The 24,789-nt window shown below is 39.3% G+C and overlaps 1 protein-coding gene across 13 annotated transcripts in view; it reads left to right on the forward strand.

Moving 5' to 3' along the window:
- Window positions 1-24,789, forward strand: part of CTBP1 (C-terminal binding protein 1) — an 87,654-nt gene that overhangs the window by 55,164 nt on the left and 7,701 nt on the right. For 12 of the 13 annotated variants that reach the window (XM_077815968.1, XM_077815965.1, XM_077815970.1 and 9 more), the window contains 4 exons: window positions 3,941-4,147; window positions 11,476-11,690; window positions 19,492-19,622; window positions 21,900-22,027. In XM_077815968.1, coding sequence (XP_077672094.1) covers window positions 3,941-4,147; window positions 11,476-11,690; window positions 19,492-19,622; window positions 21,900-22,027 — 681 coding nt within the window. The remainder of the gene's footprint in view (window positions 1-3,940; window positions 4,148-11,475; window positions 11,691-19,491; window positions 19,623-21,899; window positions 22,028-24,789) is intronic. The other variant, XM_077815964.1, reaches the window with a different exon arrangement.

The raw sequence follows: 24,789 nt of genomic DNA on the forward strand, positions 1-24,789 counted from the left end.
ATTTAATTTTTATTTATGTACAAATATCCACAGTGAAAAATGCCCTACTAGTTGATGAAGAAAAAAGTACATATTCATCTCCATTAAAAGGTATGACAGGAATCATCAGCAGTCTGAACACAAACTTTGTCAGGAGTCAGAGCTGGTAAATAGAGAGGGAGCAGACAGTACATGGAACTGAGAAGAGGCAACATTTAAGCAGGACAAAAGCTTTTTAAAGTAAACAACAACAACATTCGCTAGGGTTATTTCAGTAAAAAGGGTTTTCTTAACAGTGAAGCATATATTGAGTACTGCAAGGAAATTATTGTTCAGAAAACTACTGCAAGGTGGCAAACGTGTCCATAGTGGCAAAGCCAACTCACCTGGGGTCTATTCCATTTTTGGGAATAACTGCCATTCACTACAAAGATTTTGGATTCAATCTCTGGTGCCCAATCCAACTTCTGTTGAAGTCAGCACGATTTTCTCTATTACTTTCTCTCACCTTCTTGCCTCCATGCCTTGCTCACTACAGACCAGCTATTGTCAGGTGCTTAGCACCATAAACTCCTATTATCTTCAAACACCTTGTAGGAGCAGACTCAACACCTCAATATGAAGATTTAGGTAGGGTGTGTCTTTACTGGTTAGCTTGGGGGCTGCGGGTCAGGGCTTCTGTTTCTGTTCACAGCAATTCTACTGACTAGTTGTGCAATCTTGAGCAAGCCATTTTTAAGCTCTCTCTTACTTTACCCATGTATGAAGTGGATATAATCATACCTGCCCCAGGGGGGCCTGGCGAGCGTTCACTAATATTTCGAAAACAGTTTGAGATCATCATTAGTTTATATAAACAGAGCTTTCTTGTATAAAAGGGCTTGACAAAGCCCTGGCTGGGATGATTTAGTAGGGGTTGGTCCTGCTTTGAGCAGGGGGTTGGACTAGATGACCACCTGAGGTCTCTTCCAACCCTAACCTTCTATGATTCTAACTAATGCGGTTTAACTCTAAGAACCAGCACAAACCTCACTTCTTTTGTTGCCAGTGCAAGGCACAAGTCTTGACTTTGCCTTGGCTAATATAAACACAGAGCACATTATATAGCTAATAAAATATCTCCAGCAAAAATATATTGAGAAGCCATAAATAAACATATTGTCCTGGTTTTCCATACACTAATACGTGAATTAGTCCCATTGAGCTTAATGAGACTACTCATGGGCATAACTATTTGTAATATCAGGCCTTAGTATGGATTTCTCAGTATGAAAAGAACATAAGAATGGTCATAATGGGTCAGACCAATGGTCCACCTAGCCCAATATCCTGTCTTCCAACAGTGGGCACTACGAGGTGCCCCAGAGGGAATGAACAGAACAGGTAATCATCAGATGATCCATCCCCTGTCACCCATTCCCAGCTTCTGGCAATGAGAGGCTAGGGACGCCCAGAGCATGGGGTTGCATCTGTGACCAACGTGGCAAATAGCTGTTAATGCACTTATCCTCCATGAATGTATCTAATTCTTTTTTGAACCCCATTATAGTTTTGGCGTTCACAACATCCACTAGCAATGAGTTCACAGGTTGATTGTGCGTTGTGTGAAGAAGTACTTCCTTTTGTTTGTTTTAAACCTGCTGCCTACTAATTTCATGGGTTGACCCCTCATTTTTGTTATGTGAAGGAATAAATAGCATTTCCTTATTTGCTTTCTCCTCACCGTTCACAACTTTATAGGCCTCTATCATAGCCCATCTTAGTTGTCTCTTGTCCAAGTTGAAAAGTCCCAGTCTTTTTAATCTCTCCTCATAAAACTGCATGAAGTATTCCAAGTTTGGGCATACCATGGATTTATATAGTGGTATTGTGATATTTTCTGTTTTATCTATCCTTTTCCTAATGGTTCCTAACATTCTGTTAGCTTTTTTGGACTGCCACCACCTATTGAGAGGACGTTTTCAGAAAACTATCCACAATGACTCAAAAATCTTTTTTTTTTTTTTTTTTTTTTAGGGTCAGCTAAATTAGACCCTATCATTTTCTATGTATAGTTGGGATTATGTTTTCCAATATGCATTATTTTGCATTTATCAACACTGAATTTCTTCTGCCATTTTGTTACCAGTCACCCAGTTTTGTGAGATCCATTTGTAACTCTTTGCAGTCTGCTTTGGACTTAACTTGCTTGAGTAGTTTTTATTGTCTGCAAATTTTGCTACCTCACTGTTTACCCCTTTTTCCAGCTCATTGATGAATATATTGAACATCACTGGTCTCAGTACAGATCCCTGGGGGACACCACTATTTACCTCTCTCTCCATTCCGAAAACTGAACATGTATTTCTCCCTTTTTTCCTACCTTTTTTTTTTTAACCAGTTACTGACCCTTGAGAAGATCTTCCCTCTTATCCCATGACAGCTTACTTTGCTTAAAAGCCTTTGATGAGGGACCATGTCAAAAGCTTTCTGAAAGTCCAAGTACACTATATCAACTGGATCACCTTTGTCCACATGTTTGTTGATACCCTCAAAGAATTTTTATAAATCGGTGAGATGTGATTTCCCGTTACAAAAGCCATGTTGACTTTTCCCCAGGAAATCGTGCTCATCTATTTGTCCGATAATTCTGTTGTTTACAATATAGAGTCAACCAATTTGCAAGGTACTGAAGTTAGACTTACCAGCCTGTAATTGCCAGGATTGCTTCTGGAGCCTTTTTAAAAAAATTGGTGTCACATTAGATATCCTCCAGTCATCTGGTACAGAAGCTGATTTACATACCACAGTTAGTTAGTTAATAGTTTCGTATTTGAGTTCCTTCAAAACTCTTGGGTGAATATCGTCTGGTCCTGGTGACTTATTGCTGTTTAATTTATCAATTTGTTCCAAAACCACCTCTAATGACACCTCAGTCTGGGACAGTTCCTCAGATTTGTCACCTAAAATGAATGGCTCAGGTGTGGAAATCTTCCTCACATCCTCTGCAGTGAAGACTAATGCAAAGAATTCATTTAGCTTCTCCGCAACGGCCATATTTACTTTGAGTGCTCCTTTAACACCTTGATCATCCAGTGGTCCCATTGATTCATTGGCAAGATTCCTGCTTCTGTTGTGCTTTAAAAAAAAATTGCTGTTAGTTTTTGAGTCTTTGGATAGTTGCTCTTCAAATTGTTTTTTGCCCTGCCTAATTATACTTCTACACTTGACTTGCCAGAGGTTTATGCTTCCTTCTATTTTCCTCAGTAGAATTTCAGTTCCCATTTTAAAGGATGTCTTTTTGCCTCTGATCACTTCATTTACTCTGTTGTTTATCCATGGTGGCAGTTTTTTTAGTCCCCTTGCAATCTTTTAATTTGGGGTGTTCATTTAGTTGAGCTTCTATTATGGTGTTTTTACAAAGTTTCCCTGCAGCTTGCAAGCATTTCACTTTTGGAACTGTTCCTTTTAATTTCCATTTAACTAGCCTCCTTAAAAAAAAATATTAAAAATCATACATTTAACAAATAGCTTTGATAATGGAAATAGATTACAAAGCTGCACTTGCGTTCTGGCATGCATTAGCCAGATGCTCCACTGTTTGCACAGAGATGTTTACATTCAAAGAATTTTTGTTTTTGTGAAAACTTTTGAAATGTCATAAATATGTTTCTATTAATAGTGGTTTTGGGGCCTGAACTACCAGACAATATCTCTTCTGTAACTTTCCTTTTGGAATTTTTTTCGTGCATTACTCCTGTGAAGTTTAAAACATATTGAAGTCCTGCCACTGTCATTCAAGCCATGAACTCTGATGTTTATACAAACAGCATGTGAAAATATCTGTGGATTGTAAAATTAAATCTACAATATCCTTGACTCTAGAATAATTTACTCGTTAACTTCTAGGGTGACTTTTGAGTGAGGGGAAAAAAGAGTGTGTGACATATTCAGTAAATGTATAATCTTCTTTTTCTTTCAGGAATCGCAGTATGTAATGTGCCAGCTGCATCAGTAGAAGAGACAGCAGATTCTACAATGTGCCACATCCTGAACCTTTACAGGCGAACCACCTGGCTTCACCAGGCCTTGCGAGAAGGCACAAGAGTACAGAGTGTTGAGCAGATTCGGGAAGTTGCTTCTGGAGCTGCCAGGATTAGAGGGGAGACCTTGGGCATTATTGGATTAGGTATGTTGACTCTGAGTAGACAATTGGTTTTCAGTTTTTTTACCCACTGTGATAGAATTATGGAAATTGAAAATGGAAAAGAAGAGTCATGGAAGCCATCCCCTGCCGTGCTTAGATCATATTTGCTTTGTCCAAGCTTGTATGCTGAATAAGCAATACCCATGCTAAATACAAATGTCCCCAACTGATGGGGCTTTCTCTATTTACCTTAGAAGACTACTTCAAAATCTAATAGTTTTCTCCTGATAGTTTTAATCTTTCTCTTCTTAATTTCATCCCATTACTTCTAATTACACTCCATTGTATCATGGTGAATAGTACTTCTCCATCCTTGGTGTTTATAACTCTCAAATATTTATAGGTAGTTACTTTGTTCCCCTTCCTAAATCATCGCTTAATATTTCTACCCAGTCAGTCCATCCAACAACTTATCTAATTTTGTTGTTGTTCTACCCTGAATTTCTCTACCTGTGTGTTTCTGAGAATCAGACACACAGGTGCTGCAGAATCATATAAAGAGGGAGTATCACTTCCCTGTTCCATCATAGAGGCCCTTGACTAATTAGTCCAATATCAGATTAGCCTTATTTGGTGCTGTTTTACATTGCATAATCCTATTTAACTTGCTGTTCAATGCTTATTTCATCATTTCTGCTTTTCCCATGTTTCTCCCTCCTACTGTTGTTTTTAACGTACCAGAAAGGGTCCCTCAAGATTCATAAAATATTTTCATTAGTGAATTGGATAATGGAGTGCAGAGTATGCGTATAAAAATGACACAATGAGCAAATGACACAAAGTTCGGAGGGGTTGCAAGGTCTTTGGAGGACAGGATTAGGATTCAAAGTGACCTTGACAAATTAGAAAATTGGTCTGAAATCAACAAGGTGAAATTCATCGAAGACAAGTGCAGAGTACTACACCGAGGAAGGAAAAATTAAATATGCAGCTACAAAATGGGGAATAACTGGCTAGGTGTAATACTGCTGAAAAGGGATCTGGGGGTTCTAGTAGATCACAAATTGAATTTGAGTCAACAATGTGATGCAGTTGCGACAAAGGCTAATATCATTCAGGGGTATTAACAGAAACATCGTATGTAAGACATGGGAGGAATTATCCTGCTCCGCTTGGCACTGGTGAGGCCCCAGGTGGAGTACTGTGTCCCGTTCTGGGTACCACACTTTAGGAAGGATGTGGACAAACTGCGGAGAGGAGAGCAACAAAATGATAAAAGGTTTAGGAAACCTGACTTGTGAGGAAAGATTTAAAAAAACAGGGTGTGTTTAGTCTTGAGAAAAGAAAATTGAGGCGGGACCTGATAAGTCTTCAAATATGTTGCAGGCTTTTATAAAGAGAACGCTGATTATGTTCTCCATGTCCACTGACGGTAGGACAAGAAGTAAGTGACTTAATCTGCTGCAAAGTAGATTTAGGTTAAATATTAAGAAAATCTTTCTAACTATAAGGATAGTTAAGTTCTTGAATAGGCTTCCAAAGGAGGTTGTGGAATCCTCATAATTGGGGTTAAAAAAAACAAGTTGGACAAACACCTGCAAGGGATGGTCTAAGTTTACTTGGTCCTACCTCAACGCAGAGTCTGGATTTGATGACCTGCCAAGGTTCCTTCCAGCCCTACATTTCTATGAAAGAGTGATCTGTCTCTAATTTTAGATTAAAATATATTTGCAATCTTGTTCACCAGCATATTGGCCTTAGGGTAGCCTGTGTTCTGCAGAAGATGCCACTTTTCATAGCTGTCAGTTCCAGTCCTAGTTGATTTTGTCTCATCTTTGGTTTTGTTTCAGTTTATTACTGAAATGTGTTGACATCACAACTGCTGAATCATGAAAGGCTGCTATAGAAAATGCTGTGCATGTAAAATAAAGTAGTCCCAACTTCTCCTACTTCCATGTCACCTTGATGCCATTGCTAAATCCTGCTGAAGTTTCTCTCTACACCTCCAAAAGTCTTTGCCACTTTTGTCCATATTCATCCCTGACCTCAACCACTGCAATATATTTCCACTATCATCATCTTAGCTCAACCTTCAGTCATTCTAAAGTTGTCCTTTATGGATAATACAATGTGTCTGCCACATTAACCATGTCTGGGGTCTCTTAACATCCTTTCACTGACTTCTTCTTGCCTTCTTCACAAGAAATGCCCCCCCTTATTCTCACTTCCAAAGAACTCTTAAGACTAGCTCCTTCTTTTGGCTCTCCACATAGTCAGTCCTTCCAAAGCCCTAACTAATCACTTCCACACCCTTTGGTCTAGCCAAGCTGCATCACTCACTGGCCTTTTCATTTCCTTCACCCACTCTCTTTTCTCTATGCCTTCTTTCATACAAATTCCCTACTTCTGACACCTCCACTCTCACTTGGTTTGCTGAGCCTCCTGCTGCTCATTCTTCATGTCCCTCTTTTAAAGTCGCTTCTTCCCCAAGGCCTAATAACCAGTCTCCACCCTTCCTCAGCTTGTAGTAATAATGAGAATGAGAGAAGTAAAACAAGCAAAAAGTTCACTGATCAACACTGTTTTGCTCAAAGAAAAGGAGTACTTGTGGCACCTTAGAGACTAACCAATTTATTTGAGCATAAGCTTTTGTGAGCTACAGCTCACTTCATTGGATGCATTCAGTGAAAAATACAGTGGGGAGATTTATATACATAGAGAACATGAAACAATGGGTGTAACCATACACACTGTAACCAGAGTGATCACTTAAGGTGAGCTATTACCAGCAGGAGAGCGGGGGCGGGGAAAAAACCTTTTGTAGTGATGATCAAGGTGGGCCATTTCCAGCAGTTGACAAGAAGTCTGAGGAATAGTGGGTGGGGGGGGGAATAAACATGGGGAAATAGTTTTACTTTGTGTAATGACCCATCCACTCCCAGTCTCTATTCAAGCCTAAGTTAACTGTATCCAGTTTAAATTAATTCCAATTCAGCAGTCTCTCGTTGGAGTCTGTTTTTGAAGTTTTTTTGTTGAAGTATTGCCACTTTTTGGTCTGTAATCGAGTGACCAGAGAGATTGAAGTGTTCTCCGACTGGTTTTTGAACGTTATAATTCTTGACGTCTGATTTGTGTCCATTCTCCCTCCCCTTCTCCCCTTCCCCACTCTCCTGCTGGTAATAGCTCACCTTAAATGATCACTCTGGTTACAGTGTGTAGGGTAACACCCATTGTTTCATGTTCTCTATGTATATAAATCTCCCCACTGTATTTTCCACTGAATGCATCCGGATGAAGTGAGCTGTAGCTCACGAAAGCTTATGCTCAGATAAATTGGTTAGTCTCTAAGGTGCCACGAGTACTCCTTTTCTGTTTGTGAATACAGACTAACACGGCTGCTACTCTGAAACTGTTTTGCTCAATCACTTGCTTCTCTTGCATCCCATCTCTCATCTGCTTGTTTGTTCAGACTGTAATTTTCTCAGGCCTGGATTTTTGTTTCTCTGTATCATTAGAAAGTGTGTAGCATCTTTTGAATGCTACATAAATAATACCATATTATTCCAAGCTTTCTGTGTTACCTTATTTCTTTACCCAGAGACCAACTGGCAATCATTACAGATTCTAGAGTAAAGTCATATATAGTGTCATATAATATACACTATATTATTGTGTGTGTGCGCATGCGATATCCCAAGTGAGCTGTTACATTCTGCATCAGCTTCAGTCTCTGAATGGTTTTAAGATGTAGTCCCATATAGAATATGTTAAAATAGTCTAATCTTGAGGTGACAAAGGCATGGATAATAGTAGCCAGGCTTGTATCTGAAAGAATAGGCCACAACTTCCTGGCCAGCTGCAGATGGTAAAAGTGTTTAGGTATTCCTGAAGATGAGCATAGAAGTACTTGGATTAATAGAAAGCCAATCTGGTTACTGCTACAATTATCATTTAACAGTAACTGGGAAATCACCCCTTAGTTGCAAACCCTGGTGACCAGCAGCAGATGCACTCCCTCAGTCAAAGGGGATGATATTACCAGTGGCTGTTTCCTGCTTTCCATCATCCTCTTGGTCTTGTCTGGATTCAGCTTCAGACAGCTTGCTTTCACCAGTGCCCCAGTCTCAGCTAGATGTTGTCTGAGGTTCTGAGTTGCATTGCCCATGTCAGACAAGGTGGCAATATACAGTTAGTATTATCTGCATACTGCAAATACCATACCCCTCAATAACACTCTTGCTAGCCCCTTATACTTAAGAGAGGTGAACAAGGGCCGGGGGAACAGAATGTTGCCCATGCTGTCTGCACTTATCGTTTTGTTCAAAATGTACATCAACATTTCGTTAGTAACTAATCCTTGTGGTAATTTCCTTAAATTAGATTTATTTATTAGAAACATTTTCAGGATAGAAAGGAAAGCTGTCACAGGCTGTAGAGTTGTGCTGTGTTGTTTGACAGTAATTTCAAAAGTAAAGCCAAGGAAATTAATAGGCAACAGGTTTAAAAAAAAAAAAAGGAAGTACTTCTTCACACAACGCACAGTCAACTTGTGGAACTCTTTGTCATGGAATGTTTTGAAGGCCAAAATTGTAACTGGGTTCAGAAAAAGAATTTGATAAGATCATGGAGTATAGGTCTATCAATCACTATTAGTCAAGATGGTCGGGACACAACCCCATGCTCTGGGTGTCTCTAAACCTCTGGCTGCCAGAAGTTAGGGATGGATCGGATGGGATGGATCACTTGATAATTACCCTGTTCTATTACTTTCCTCTGAAGCATTTGGCAGTGGACATTGTCAGAAGACAGAATACTGGGCTAGATGGATCATTGGTCTGACCCAGTATGGCTGCTCTTACGTTCTTAAACTCGTGGCCGATTCATGATGCAGTCTGTTCCATGTACAGAGATTATGGTTAAATCTGGACCATCAGTTACAGCAAACTTTTCTCCCGTTAAATCATCATTGGCCAGTTTCTTCCCTCAAACACATACACGTGGCTCCCGGTGATTTCAGTGGGAGGTTCCACACATGCATTTGAAGGCTCTAATATATTAGTCTACACACCAACATTCTGTTGATTACAACCAAGGTTTCAGTTTTAAACTGGTCAGTCCATTCTAATAGACCCACCCATAATGTATTCCGAAGGTGAGAGGTACAGGAAGATCGCACATGTAATACACTTTATTCTTTGTGAAATTATTGTTCACAAATTATGTACACTGAGCTATATAGGTCCCAAATCTTGAAAAATATTTTAATTACACTAGAAGTTTGCTATATTTCTGATTTTCATAGAATCCTAGAAATGTAGGGCTGGAAGGGACCTCAAGAAGTCATCAAGCCAAGCTCCTTGTGCTGTGGCAGGAACAAGTAAACCTAGATCATTGCTGACTGGTGTTTGTCCAACCTGTTCTGAAAAGCCTCCAGTGATTGTGATTTCACAACCTCCCTTGGAAACCTATTCCAGAGGTGAATTGCCCTTATAGTTAGAAAGTTTTTCCTAATATCCAACCTAAATCTCCCTTGCTGCATATTAAGCATTATAAACAGATCCTCAAAAGTAAACAACTAGTATACACAGTCTTTTATTTCAATATGTTTTGAAGACTGTGTCTTAATAGAAGTCCCAAGGGAATAGCAAACAGTACCAGTTATATTGACTGACTGCTCAATATTCTAAGTGTATCCATCACCAGACACTCCAGAATTACTGTGTTCAGGTTAGATGGTCAAGAAGAAACCTCTTTTTGTGGCTTCTTGTGTTTATTCAAAAAGCAACTGAAGAACATTGGGAAATCCCTTAAAACACGGTTAGGAAAATCCCATGTCTTTCCATCTTCTTCTGTTGCATTTTGAATAGACACAGATGTTACAAAACAAAACTTTCCGTTGATATTTTTAAGACTGAGCATTTGCTTTCCTGGTGAGTCTAGTGATTCTGATACTTCTGAAATATCCTTATGTCTCAAATTCTCAACATGATAGCTGAATGTAAAGTACAGTACCGTACAAATAGTTGTATTTCTTCAAAACATTTGTATTCCCAAACTCTCTTCACACAGAACATGCCAGTCCCGTGACCTTGATTTAGTATTACTTATCTGTGTGTTATAATAAGTGAGATAAGGACCTCCCAGTACACATGCAAGGTGGGATCCTTTCCTTAAACCAATTTAAAACATGACTTAAGGAAGTAATAAGAGTAAGAAAGGGTAAATGAGGAAGAACTAAGGCAATAAGGTAGATTGTACTACTTAGATTATGAGTTTATTTTAGGCTAGGGACTGTCTTTTCATTATAGATGGGTGTACAGTGCCTACCACAGTGTTGCCTCTAGACACTACGCAGTACAAGATTATCACTGCAGCTACTCAACAGGAGTAGTGCATGTTATGATGGAGCCCCTTTGTTTATGGTTTAGCTATATGGACAATGAACAAACAGAAGACCTATGGCAGGTTTCTTGTAGGCATTACAGAATGAGTCCATCATCAAGAAGGATGTAAAAGTGGAAAGTACCATCTCAGAAAGTGCACATGGGGATGGGGGCGGGGGCAGGGCAGGTGAGCTGAAAGCATTTTAAAGACTGCATAAACTGAAAACAAGTTGGGAGGGTAGACTCATCTGCTAATAGCAATTGCAAGAATTTGAATGTTTTGAATATTGACCTGTTTTTGAAATAATCATGTTCTCACAGCTTGCTGTGTAGTGTGTCATAAATTCAGGCAGAGAGGGAACTTTAAAGAAATTATTTCGTATTAACTGAAATTGCAAACATTCACTTAACAACCTTTTATTCGAGCTGACTGTGCAGACATGGAGAAAAACGAGTACTTCGCAGGGATAAGGTGAGTGAGGTAATATCTTTTATTGGACCATCTTCCGTTGGTGAGAGAGAGAAGGTTTTGAGCTACATAGAGCTCTTCTTCAGGTATTACCTCACCCACCTTGTCTCTCTCATATACCTGGGACTGGCGTGGCAACAACTACACCGCAGGGAACAGTCCGGAACATCAGTGATTTGTCGTCAGCACGTCCAGCAAATAGTGCCACCTGTTGAGCAGACCCAGGTTACCATAGGTCTCATACAATCCACCTTTTGGCATTACAGCTTGCCATTTTGTTTATATTTTATGGAGCAGTCTTGTTGCTTTGTTTTGGTCAGGGATGGCATAAACCAACCCTTAAATATAAAGCTATGTAATGAGAATTTCTAATGGGACATGGGATGTCTCTTTCCTATGTTCTGTAAAATCGCATGTAAGTTTTCAGCACCACGTACATGTTTTGTAACAATAATTACACAAATATGCCACTTTCTACCAGAAACATTCTCTCTTGTTGTATGTCTGTGTCATTCTAGGACGGGTTGGGCAAGCAGTCGCACTACGTGCAAAGGCCTTTGGCTTTAGTGTTCTTTTTTATGACCCATACCTCTCAGATGGCATTGAACGTGCTCTTGGACTGCAGCGGGTGAGCACTTTACAGGACCTGCTATTTCACAGTGACTGTGTAACCCTGCACTGCAACTTGAATGAACACAATCATCATCTTATTAATGACTTCACCATTAAACAGGTAACCATCCAAATGTACCCTACAGGCTGGGTGTAGTTTTATAATTACTGACTTTCTGCAAACTGTAGAGTTTCTCTGTGTAAACATGCAAATTCAGATCTGTATTAATTTTCTCTTCCATCTGCTATTTCACTATTTGTTAAGCAGGTTAATAACTAGTTAAGAAATAGATGATATCTTATACAGTGTTATTTTTTATTCATTTTACTTGCTAATTTCTCTTTTGTTGAAATAGTGTGTTATGCTGAACACTGATCAGATGTAGTTGCTTGGTTCATTGACATTTACTTAAAAGCACTTCTGTTGTATCTTCAGGTACATACATCCTCTTTATATTGGTAACAAAAGTTGCACTTCACTTTTATACTTCAATTACAGTTTGAGTTTCTGTATCCCTAACTTAAGGATCATGACTAACTGGCGACCTCTTGTGTTAATTCCTAATGGTTGCAGAATGTTTCCCTGATAATTGCTTACACTACAGTAGTAGGTTATTTGGGGAAAATAATATATAAAATGGATTTGGTCTTGAGATGAAGCATTCTAAAATTACTAAATACTTAAAACATATTCAAGTGTAGAACTGAAGCAATTGTTCCTTTTTGGAGAAATTCAGAAGGTAAACATTTTGGTTTTTGCATTCAGTATTTATTTGCTGCCTCAAACCTTGGTATGTATATATAATGTATATTAAAAGGTGTAGCTTTTTTAAATGTATGAGTGTGGCAATTATATAAGTAAAAATGGTAAATTGAACTAAGAAATCATGTATGTTCATTTTGCATTGTTGATGCTCTATATACATTTATTGTATTAATTTATTTGATACCACACAAAAGTTCTATGGAAGATATCTCTACTGAATTAAGATGATGATTGGTCAGCTTCTGAGAAATACCCAATACCTGCTATGCCCATGGACTTCACTGGGATTTCAATATGAGTTGAGGATGCTCGACATCTCATAGGATCGATCATGCCTTCATGTTAATGAGATGTAATAATGGATACTTTAATTGGACAATTGGCTGTATGTAGAAAAATCCAAGTACAAGATCATCTGAGTTTAAAACTCTCTCAAAAGCTAGGAAATGCAGTGTGAAGGGAGCAAAGAAAGCTGTCCTCTGTCACGTCTTTGTTCTAGACTTTTGTTCTGTTCAGTATAGGTTCTTCTACTACACTCATGTACATTATGATTACTCTTTCATTACGTTATCATATAATACTGAGCAGAAAAGTCTCAGTGTGTTAAGAAGCATTGTGGAGGCAAGTGATCTGCACCCACATGGAGCTCCACTGAAATCACTTGGACTTCACATAGGCTCAGCAGTGCTCCAGCGTTCCAGTGAATTGTGAGATTGGGTCCAACATACGTATTTTGTAAATAGGACTTATTAGTGTTGAGATATAGAAGTTGTATGTACTTTGAAAACCTGCCTGGTCTGTTGTGTACAGAAACAAAAGACATAAGCAAAAATTAAAGCTGAATGATATCTACACATTAAAATTAAATAAGAAAGTATGTCATTTAAATGGCATTTTATCAAATGCATTTATATTGTTATTTATTACTCTCTATTGAGAAAATAGAAATTGTAATAAAATATTAGATATGCGTTACTTCAAATAAAATGGAAGTTTGGATAAAGAGTATGAATACATTATGTTATACAGTCTTTGCTTTAACAGCTGATATGGTATAAATTCATAAAAGTATTAGGTAAATTGAAAAACAAAATATTCGTAATAACATATAAAATTCACTTTATATAATATTTATATTAAATATAGCTGTTATTCATATAGCAAATTCACAGGAACTCCAGTCCCTATCATATTTTAGACAATATGTTCTTCAGCGGCAAGGTGAGTGAGGGAATATCTTTTTTTATTGGACCAACTTCGGTTGGTGAGAGACAGACAGGCTTTTGAGCTTGTAGAGTACCTGCACTGGACGCCCATCCCACACTCTCATGATGAGCTTTTCTTAGACCTGAATAAGAGCTTTGTGTGAGCTCGAAAGCTTGTCTCTCTCCAACAGAAGTTGGTCCAATAAAAGATATTACCTCACCCACTTTGTCTTTCCTAATATCCACTAACATGGCTACAACATGTTGTTCATCCATTTTTATTATATTTTCATTAACATTTGATGACTGTTTAAAATAATGTTGTCATTAGTATAATTATTTGGAGATACTATTAATATTTACATAGGGTATGTCTATACTACCCGCCAGATCGGCGGGCAGCAATCGATTCAGGGGGGATTGATTTATCGTGTCTAGTCTAACTTAGTCAACCCCCGAACGCTCTCCCAGCGACTTCTGTACTCCACCGCCGCGAGAGGCACAGGCAGAGTCAACGGGGGAATGGCAGCAGTTGACTCACCATAGGGAAGACACCGCAGTGAGTAGGTCTAAGTATTTCGACTTCAGCTACGTTATTCATGTAGCTGAAGTTGCGTAACTTAGATCGATTTCACCTCCCCCTCCCCCCAGCGTAGACCAGGGCATAGTTACAATGCTACTAGCTGGCTTTATTGTGACAAAATATAAATTTCAGAGTAGCAGCCGTGTTCGTCTGTATTTGTAAAAAGAAAAGGAGTACTAGTGGCATCTTAGAGACTAACCAATTTATTTGAGCATAAGCTTTCGTGAGCTACAGCTCACTTCATTGGATGCATTCAGTGGAAAATACAGTGAGGAGATTTATATACGCACAGAACATGAAAAAATGGGTGTTATCATACACACTGTAAGGAGAGTATAAGGAGAGTGATCACTTAAGATGAGCTATTACGAGCAGGAGAGCGTGGGGGGGGGACCTTTTTGTAGTGATAATCAAGGTGGGCCATTTCCAGCAGTTAACAGGAACGTCTGAGGAACAGTGGGGGAGAAATAAACATGGGGAAATACTTTTACTTTGTGTAATGACACATCCACTCCCAGTCTCTATTCAAGCCTAAGTTAATTGTATCCAATTTGCAAATTAATTCCAATTCAATAGTCTCTCGTTGGAGTCTGTTTTTGAAGTCTTTTTGTTGTAATATTGCGACCTTTAGGTCTGTAATCGAGTGACCAGAGAGATTGAAGTGTTCTCCGACTGGTTTATGAATGTTACAATTCTTGACATCTGATTTGTGTCTGTTTATTCTTTTACGTAGAGACTGTCGAGTTTGACCAATGTACATGGCAGAGGAGCATTGCTGGCACATGATGGCATATATCACATTGGTAGATGTGCAGGTGAACGAGCCTCTGATAGTGTGGCTGATGTGATTAGGTCCTAGGATGGTGTCCCCTGAATAGATATGTGGACACAGTTGGCAACGGGCTTTGTTGCAGAGATAGGTTCCTGGGTTAGTGGTTCTGTTATGTGGTGTGTGGTTGCTGGAGAGTATTTGCTTCAGGTTGGGGGGCTCTCTGTAGGCAAGGACTGGCCTGTCTCCCAAGATTTGTGAGAGCGATGGGTCGTCCTTCAGGATAGGTTATAGATCCTTGACGATGCATTGGAGAGGTTTTAGTTGGGGGCTGAAGGTGATGGCTAGTGACGTTCTGTTATTTTCTTTGCTGGGCCTGTCCTGTGGTAGGTGACTTCTGGGTACTCTTCTGGCTCTGTGAATTTGTTTGTTCACCTCAGCAGGTGGGTATTGTAAGAATGCTTGATAGAGATCTTGTAGGTGTTTGTCTCTGTCTGAGGGGTTGGAGCAAATGCGGTTGTATCGTAGAGCTTGGCTGTAGACGATGGATCGTGTGGTGTGGTCTGGGTGAAAGCTGGAGGCATGTAGGTAGGAATAGCAGTCAGTAGGTTTCCGGTATAGGGTGGTGTTTATGTGACCATCGCTTATTAGCACCGTAGTGTCCAGGAAGTGGATCTCTTGCGTGGACTGGTCCAGGCTGAGGTTGATGGTGGGATGGAAATTGTTGAAATCATGGTGGAATTCCTCAAGGGCTTCTTTTTCATGGGTCCAGATGATGAAGATGTCATCAATATAGCGCAAGTAGAGTAGGGGCGTTAGGGGACGAGAGCTGAGGAAGCATTGTTCTAAGTCAGCCATAAAAATGTTGGCATATTGTGGGGCCATGCGGGTACCCATAGCAGTGCCGATGATTTGAAGTATACATTGTCCCCAAATGTGAAATAGTTATGGGTGAGGACAAAGTCACAAAGTTCAGCCACCAAGTTTGCCATGACATTATCGGGGATACTGTTCCTTATGGCTTGTAGTCCATCTTTGTGTGGAATGTTGGTGTAGAGGGCTTCTACATCCATAGTGGCCAGGATGGTGTTTTCAGGAAGATCACCGATGGATTGTAGTTTCCTCAGGAAGTCAGTGGTGTCTCGAAGATAGCTGGACGTTCCTGTTACCTGCTGGAAATGGCCCACCTTGATTATCACTACAAAAGGTTTTCTCCCCCCGCCTTCCTCCCCAACTCTCCTGCTGGTAATAGCTCATCTTAAGTGATCACTCTCCTTACGATGTGTATGATAACACCCATTTTTTCATGTTCTGTGTGTATATAAATCTCCTCACTGTATTTTCCACTGAATGCATCCGATGAAGTGAGCTGTAGCTCACGAAAGCTTATGCTCAAATAAATTGCAAAATATAAATTCTTTGCTTAATTTATGAAAAAGGGTTAACCCTTCAGTGTCTTCTAATGGTTTATAGTCTAATGGTATATTCCATCATTATCTAATTGACTTAATTTTTATGTATATAAATTATCAAATTAGCCATCATTTTTATACCTACATATGCCATAGTTGGTCTATATGTCTTCAATGATAAAATATGCCACATTATCCAGTGTTATGTGTTAATGTAATGAAAAGGTCTCATTTATATATACACAAAGGGGAAGGTCACAACCTGAACTGCTTGTTAATGGATCTTTTAAACTGAATGTCCTTGAACCTCTTTGAAAAGTTTAGGAAGGAGCCTCTCTTTCCTTGTTAGGCTGACTTATCCTCTAAATTATTTGATGTATTGCCCAGCCAGCACATTTGGCCTTCCATCTCCTATGTAGCTCAAGTAAACTGAGTCCAGGGCAATGAGTGCTCATTGCTCTTTTTCTGAAGCAGAAATCATCTTTACCTGTTCATCACATTACAAATTCGTAAAGGAGACATTTTATTTATGGCAATATCTCTTGTATAATAATAGCAGTTACACAGGATTAATTTAGAGTAGTAAAAAAGAGTCATTCCTAATATGCAACTACCGTTGCAGTTGACTGTGACTCACGTAGCTCACTCCCTCTAGAATACAGTTATACATCCACATTCTGTTTGGTTTTGATTTATCCTACTACTAGCTTTACAGCTGTATAAATAGCACTGGAGATGAAAAGTCAAGGCAGGTTTTTGTGGATGGAAAATGGATTTGAGCAGTATCCACTATGATTAAAATTTCCAAGCTCTTCAGAGGATATATAAATGTTCTACACGATACTTAAGGCCAATACGTCCTGTCACTTATGTGAGTGCTGAATTGGGCAGTGCACACGTATGCTTCCCTGGAATCCATAGATGTCCCCCGGCAGGGCTAAAAATCTGCAGGTGAGAGGGGTCAGACCATGGTTAGAGCGAGTGGGTTGGCCAATATAGTACATGAATTCTGTTATGATCTTATCAGATATGTGTAAATCTTAGTTTTGTTTCCCACCATCCTACCAAACGACTTTGAGGAGATTCCTTTCCTTGCACTTTTTCCTTTAAATACTCCTAGTGTGCATCAGTTTGGCATTTCTAGCCAAGGCGTTAGTTGCAAAAGAGCGACTGATGATCCTGTAAAAATCCTTTTCCCATTTAGAATAAGTTGTTAGAGTTCATTCACTATTCAAAAATTGTGTTGTTGTTTTTGAGATGATGGGATCAGATCAAGATGGGGACTTGGGCACCCATCTTTATTTATGACCCCTATCCTGCAAACACTTCTACAGATGCTCAGTTTGATGCATGGGAATGTATTACTCCTGGAGGGAATTCTGTGTCACTTCGCACGTGCAGAATTCGTGTGCCATGCAGATTTCTTTGCTTCCCACAGAAAAATGACTTCTGATGGGGAAACAAAGCGGTCATACGCCGCTCTCGGTCAGTGCAGGCAGGTCAGTTCTGGCACCTGGAGCAGCCGGTAGAGACATAAATCACCGCCGGGGTGGGAAGCCTGGCGGGGCTGGGCAGTCATGCATGTGAGATGGAAAGAGACACTCTGTCCCTCTCGCTTGCTATTGTAGCATGCTTGGTGTGGAAGGGCAGGATTTTGGGGGGGTTCTGAGGAGGCAGTTGTGGTGCAAGCTCTGTCCCCCTCAGGCAGAGCAGAATGCTTAGTGAATTGTTCCCACTGTTCTTAGTGAATTCCCCCCAGGAATATAAAACAGGTGTAAATGTTTTAAGGCTCCTTTACATTGCCAGAGTGGTGTAAAGGACAGTATGGCCTCATAAATGCTTATGGTGCTTTAGTGATTAGAACTGGTCTAAATTTTTGGACTGAAAAAATTTCTGATCAAAAAGTGCTTCATGAACTGTTTGCTGCTGACGTTTTTGGAGATGGTCAGTACCCAATATAAATTGTTAGTTTGATTCCTCAGCCCTCACTTGCTCTTCAGTTGCCTATGATGTAACATTGAGCATATGGCTGCATATATTTGTTGACTAATAACTAGAAATAAAGGGTCAAACCTAGCTACATTACTGTCAGAAGGGATTTGGAGATTTCCTCTAATGCTCCCCACTCCCATTCTCCATCCATTGTATTATAGTTTAAAGAAATTACCAAAATAATTGAAACCAGCATGATTATATTGTATATTTTGACAAATAAAACATGCAGCATTTTACAGAATTTAAAATATTGTGCGCAGAATTTTAAATGTTTTGGTGCAGAATTTTTAACATTTTGGCACAGAATTCCCCCAGGAGTAATGTTTGCAGGGTCGGGGCCTACGTATGGGAAACATGCTATGGATGCTTAAATACTGGTGCTGATTGACGTGAGACCCTGAAGTCTTTATTTCCACCTTCATTCTAGACTATCATCTTTCTAATTTAAATCTCCATTTTGTGTTCATGTTGCGATTACATTATGGCATGAAGTCTTGTAGCTGAAGCTGAGTGTGGAGGACCATAAGGCTAATCTGAGCAACGCAGTGCACAGACTCTTGCCAAAGCTCACAATATTCCCAGCCAATACCATTCCAATGCCTTCTAATTGAATAAAACGAGAATTTCCTGGGTCTTGATTTGAAAAGTCTCATGAGGAGGGGGAAGTGAGTTTAAGTATCAGCAGTAAATAAAGTATAAATCTTCTACATCTTGTTAACTAAAGCAAAAGGTCTTGGAAGATACAAAATCATTGAGTTTTCTAAAAGATCCATTTAGCGTTTCATTTGCATTAAAGTTTAAAAACCACAACATGTGATTTTGGTTAGCAATGTGCAATAGCTTCCGTCTCATACAATTTCACAGTGAAATAAAAAAAATAATAATAATCTGTCAGCTTCATATGCATGTTTACCTCTTCTGATCGTGTACTGCACAGTGTGTAAAGCATTGGTTCTGTTACAAGACACCCTACTTATAAGAAACAAAACGTTATAAGTGCTGTGAAATATTGTTTTACATTTGAAGCATCAAATTTTGTGGTACTTTCCAAAAGGGAAGACAACTGGTGATAGGTTAATCCAGTTGAATAGCCTTTGTTGTAATGGATGCTTCCTTTGAGTAAATAATAATGCCACAACGATTTTATTTCATTTATTTTTATTTCATCATCCTTGTTTTTAACTTTCCCTAGATGAGACAAGGGGCTTTCCTGGTCAACACAGCTCGAGGTGGGTTAGTAGACGAAAAAGCACTTGCACAGGCCCTGAAGGAAGGAAGGATACGAGGGGCAGCCTTAGATGTACATGAGTCAGAACCATTCAGGTGCTTTTCCTTTTTTTTTCTTTTTTCTTTTTTTATATTTTGTTCGCTTTCTTATTTTTAAGTATTAGTGCATGATGCATCCAACAACAATGAAGCAAAGAAGCGTTCCTTCCACCTAGCAGTTGAATCCTCCTTAGTAAAGCAATATGCATCTGTGCAGCTCTGGATTAATGCAAATGCAGATGGAGCTTTTGTACACAGTCAGGAGGGAGCAGAAAAAAAAGTTAAATACAAGATTTAAAAAAATGTCATGGGGGTAATTCAGTAGTGAAGTGCACTGCCCTGCCCCAAGAACCCAAGTTCAAATGCTGGGCATGGCTTTGTGCCTCATGGCCTGGAAAAGAACACACTCCTCTCCTGTCATTGATAGGGTGAAGCCCTGGCCAGCTCTCCCTGCCAGAGGAAAGTTAGTGGTGGTATAAGTACTTTTCAGTAAGGTGGGGGGAGTTGAGATTTTTTGGGAAAAACTATCCTTTTATGAAGCTGTATGGGTGTGACCCTCCCACCTCATTGCATAGATTCTGTATCCATCACCCAGATTCTCTCTACTGGGTACCTGAGAATTATAAGCAGGCAAGTTTGTGGAATTGAGAAAGATGACCAGAGTCCAGATATTTTTGATGCCATTAGCAGAGCTGGTGACACTATGTTTAGTTTGCTGAATACCATGAGGTAGTCCACAGTTGCAGCCACAAATGTACCAGTGTCTCCAGTTAATAGCTTTGGTGGTATGATTTAAACACAGAAAACACCATTACAGTCTTTCCATGAGTCCTGAGCCTGACCTCTGAGTTTGGGAGTGGTTTGCAATGGATTAAACCTAGGAACTGACAATCATGCAGTTGCTGGGTGCGGGCAGGAAGAAGCCTGCATTTCTTATTAGATGGTTTAAACTGCTACAATCCTCATAACTTGAAGAGGAACAGATTCAGGAATTGAGGATCGGTTATAGAGACATCTGTTTTGTGATTTTCCGCTCATCGGATGTCTGAGAGATCATCTGAGATAACCCTTTTAAAAATAGTGATAAAAAGGGTCCTTCCCTGTAGAGTTTTTGCATCTGTAGTATACAGGATGCCACATCAAAAAAAAAAATCCTTATTCTGGCCCTGCATTTGTTTACTTCTAAGTGTAACCATTACAACAGAGCAATACTGTGAGCAAAACCACAGTCTAATATCCAGGGGGCAAAATTCTGCTTTCAGATATCCCCACTCCTGCCATCAGATCTGCACAAGCAAATCCTTGCACCCACAAGAAGTCCCATTGACTAGAGTGGGGAGTCCCTGTAGGTCAAGGGTCCATCAACATAGATTTAAGTGCAAGATCAGGGTCATAGTTTCCTTGGGCTTCAGTGTGTGTTGTCTGAGGACAGCATTTAGTCCATAGAGACTAACCGTTGTTGTGCAAATATTGTATTGGAGAAAGTTTTGGCAGGTATTTAAAACTAGAGATGAAGTCTGTCGCTTTAAGAATTGCTGCCAACTCTGAGAGCAGACTTCTGTCTAAAAATATTTTCTCTCCTCTTCTTGCAAGTAACACTTCAAGATTATTATAACTGAAAGAAATTGGAGGGGGAAAGTGTCACTATTTTCTCAGTTTTAGTTTGTACATTTGACAGCACTTTGTATATAGTTGGTTTCATTGCTTCCCCTGGATAGTCAGTCGGTCAGTTAGTCCATCTCTAGTATTGTTAGGTGGGTTTTTCACACTGCAACAGGAAAGAGAAACCAATTAAAAACAGGAAAATGTGCAATAGGAAAAATTGTCAGGGGGATGCAGGCAAGTGTATTACCTGGAACTAATTTTAACTCTTTTTTTTTTTAATTGACTAGATTTCAAGCTAACAGTGTCTCTTTAAAGAAACAAAGCTTTGTTAGGGGTGTAAAAATGATGATAAATTTTGTCATAATGGATCCAAATGGAGTCGTTTCTTGAACAGATGTTGGGATTGGGCTCACCGTATCTTTTTCTCGATCTGATTGTGAGTGGCAGTGATTAGAAATAGGTGCACTGGTCAGAATCTAGTGCTGCTTTCTCTTTTATTCCACCCCTTGAGTCCAAGGAGAATAATTGTTACTTATTTACACAACTAGAAATACATCAAATTAACTGTGAAATTTAAAAACAAATCCACCCAAAAATATTGGTACAGTTCATCCTGTGGTTGTAGCTGTTAATTCTAAAGATATGCAAAAATCCCCTCATTCCCCCTCCCCCCCCCCCCAACGTATTCTTTTTTTTTGTCATTTGATCTTGTTTTAAAATTTCATTTAGCTTTAGTCAGGGTCCACTGAAGGATGCACCAAACCTGATCTGCACCCCACATGCTGCCTGGTACAGTGAACAAGCTTCAATTGAGATGCGGGAAGAAGCAGCACGAGAGATCCGTAGGGCTATCACAGGTACTAACTTTTCGTACTTGTTCCTTCACTGAACGTTTTCTTGATTGAACAAATATATCGATTCTTCTCTTTGTTGGAGTATTAGAAGTTGAGATGGGCCAAACTGGGTTTTCTTAACCCCCCAACTTCCAGCTTGAAGAGGTAAATAGACCAGCCGATACCCACCAACTCTGTACCCACCGCTACTAATTATTTTGGTACTTTGCAGTGATAAACAAAAGTAATGAGACAGGACGTAATTATTTTCAGGGTGGTCAATTAAAAAAATTGTTGCGATTAATTTTTTAATTGAATTAATTTGTTTTGAGTTAATCGGTTGAGTTAACTGCCGTTAATTGACAGTACTAATTATTTTTCCAAATGATTTAGAGTGTACCCCTGTGACCAAAATCTCACCCTCTTTTTCTTGCTGGAGGTGTGTCTACTGACCTTTTCCATGGCTTTTGCTTTAGGTCTGAAGCCACCCTTTTGTAGACTTTCTTACATGTCCCCTGACACTCATCATCATTGGTGCTGTTTCTTTTGTTCTGTTCTCTCTTGGCTTCTCTCTACCTTCCAAAATTCATCCAAGTTTGTATTTAAATGCATCTTGCATTTCAACATCTGAAGGGGTAATTTTCAAGGATAAAAAATCACTTCAACTCTGAGTTTCTAATAACTCCAGTGTCACAGCAAACCATATAAAGGTTAACTGTTTATATAGGAAAAATCTGTGAAGTCTTCAATACAAAATATTAATACAATAAGTATCAAGGGGTAGCCGTGTTAGTATGTATCCATAAAAACAACAAGGAGTCTGGTGGCACCTCAAAGACTAACAGATTTATTTGGGCATAAGCTTTCGTGGTTAAAAAACCACTTCTTCAGATGCATGGAGTGAAAATTAGACCTGCTCTGTAATTTTCACTCCATGCATCTGAAGAAGTGGTTTTTTAACCACGAAAGCTTATGCCCAAATAAATCTGTTAGTCTTTGAGGTGCCGCCAGACTCCTTGTTGTTTTTAATAAAATAAGGAGAAGTTTGGGCAACTTGGTTTCGATTTGAATCCCATAGAGTCCAAAATGAAAGGTGGCATTCTGTGTGCTGGAAAATGTTTCACTAATCGCTATTGTCAGTTCTTTAGAATTTGGTCATTTTTTTCTCTGTGCAGTTCGGATTGAGTGCTCTGCAGACTTAAGACCTATCTATTTCACTTGCACTGTGGTTGAGTGCTACACATTGCTGTACAATTCAGGAAACTCTGCTGGCAGGGATTCTAGCGCCATAAATTAATGGAGGTTGGATTTTTTGCACAAGAGTTACATTCTTGATCTCTGGGATAGGATGTGCAAACCACCTTGCATTTCTAGGATGGCCAATCAGTGAGGCAGCATTGGTGGTGGGAGTCGTTCTTAGGTCAGGGGTATGGGATATGAATCAGTTAGCTCTACAGAGGAACAGGTGGTCCACATATTAAAAGTTCTGCAATAGCCCACACACAAATGTGCACAGGAAAGGCTCTGGAACAGGACGGTTGTGATATCAAAGTTAGAAAGCATTGATTTATATTGAAGCTGTTGTCACTTTAACCTTTTGCACGTGATTTGTAGCAAGATTAAAGTGAAGTCAACATTAGGGTATTGAGAAGACATTGGATTTCAGCAGAACAAGTGTAGAAAAGATATAGAAAGTGTGGAGTGAAATTGAGTAGATGAAAGCCCTGGGAGGAACAGAGAGAAAGAGAATAGTTGGAAAAAGACACATAATAAATGACTGCATGTCTCAGTAATACGCATGCCATTGGAAGAGAAACACATTCAAATTTTAAAAATAAATAAAAATACCAGTGTGGTTGTGCTGTAGAAAAAAGTACAAAGGAAGAAGCACAGGTAAGGAAAAACCTAAAGCCTACAGAACATGAATATAGATCCACTCTGAAAAAAGGGAGTGTGACACAGAAAAGTAAAAGTCACAAGTTGAAAGAAGATTGCAAAATACATTTAAAATAAACAAAAGTGCAAAATAAATGTTAGCAAGGGGGACTGGTGGGGTGTCTAAATGGCAGCAAGGCTAATATAGTGATTTGAAAAGATCAATATATGAAATTAAATGAACCCTTTGTCTCAGATTTCCCAAGAAGGAAGATGCTTGCAGGATAGGTGCCAAAAATAGACACAGGATCCAGTCCAGATCCCATTAAAGTCAATGGAAATACAATCATTTACTTCAATGGGAGTGGGATTATTATAATCTATTTTACAGTAGGGAACCAAGATCATCCCAAAAACTGACATTCAAGACTGATTCAGCACCCATTGAAATCATTTGAGAGTCTTTCCATTTTCTTCGGTTCATGTTGCATCTGGCTGTAAAAAGCTGAAGAGCTGTAACTTGAAGGCTGCATGAAATCTAAGCAAATATACTGAAGGAAATGGTTAGAGAGAGAGCAATCATCAGATGTATTTAAATTTACCTTTAGAAATGTAGGAAATACTTGGCGACTGAGGTGAAAATGTGCAGTGGATATTTAAGGAGGAATTTGAGTAAGGAAGAGGGCAAATAAGAGTCTGGGGTGAAATTCTGGTTCCATTCAAGTCCATGGCAAAATTCCCATTGACTGCAGTGGAAGTATGATTTCATCCCAGTTTTTCAGAAGTGTGTGTTTGCTGTTACTGAAACAGAATGCAGGAAGAAAAGGTCAGAGACTGAGAGGAGAAGACTGCAGTGTTGGAGCTGAAGGACAGCCAGAGTATGGATACAGGTTTTTGCAATTTGGGAAGAT

The sequence above is a fragment of the Eretmochelys imbricata genome, chromosome 4 (genome assembly GCF_965152235.1).
Source record: "Eretmochelys imbricata isolate rEreImb1 chromosome 4, rEreImb1.hap1, whole genome shotgun sequence".
Classification (NCBI taxonomy): domain Eukaryota; kingdom Metazoa; phylum Chordata; order Testudines; family Cheloniidae; genus Eretmochelys; species Eretmochelys imbricata.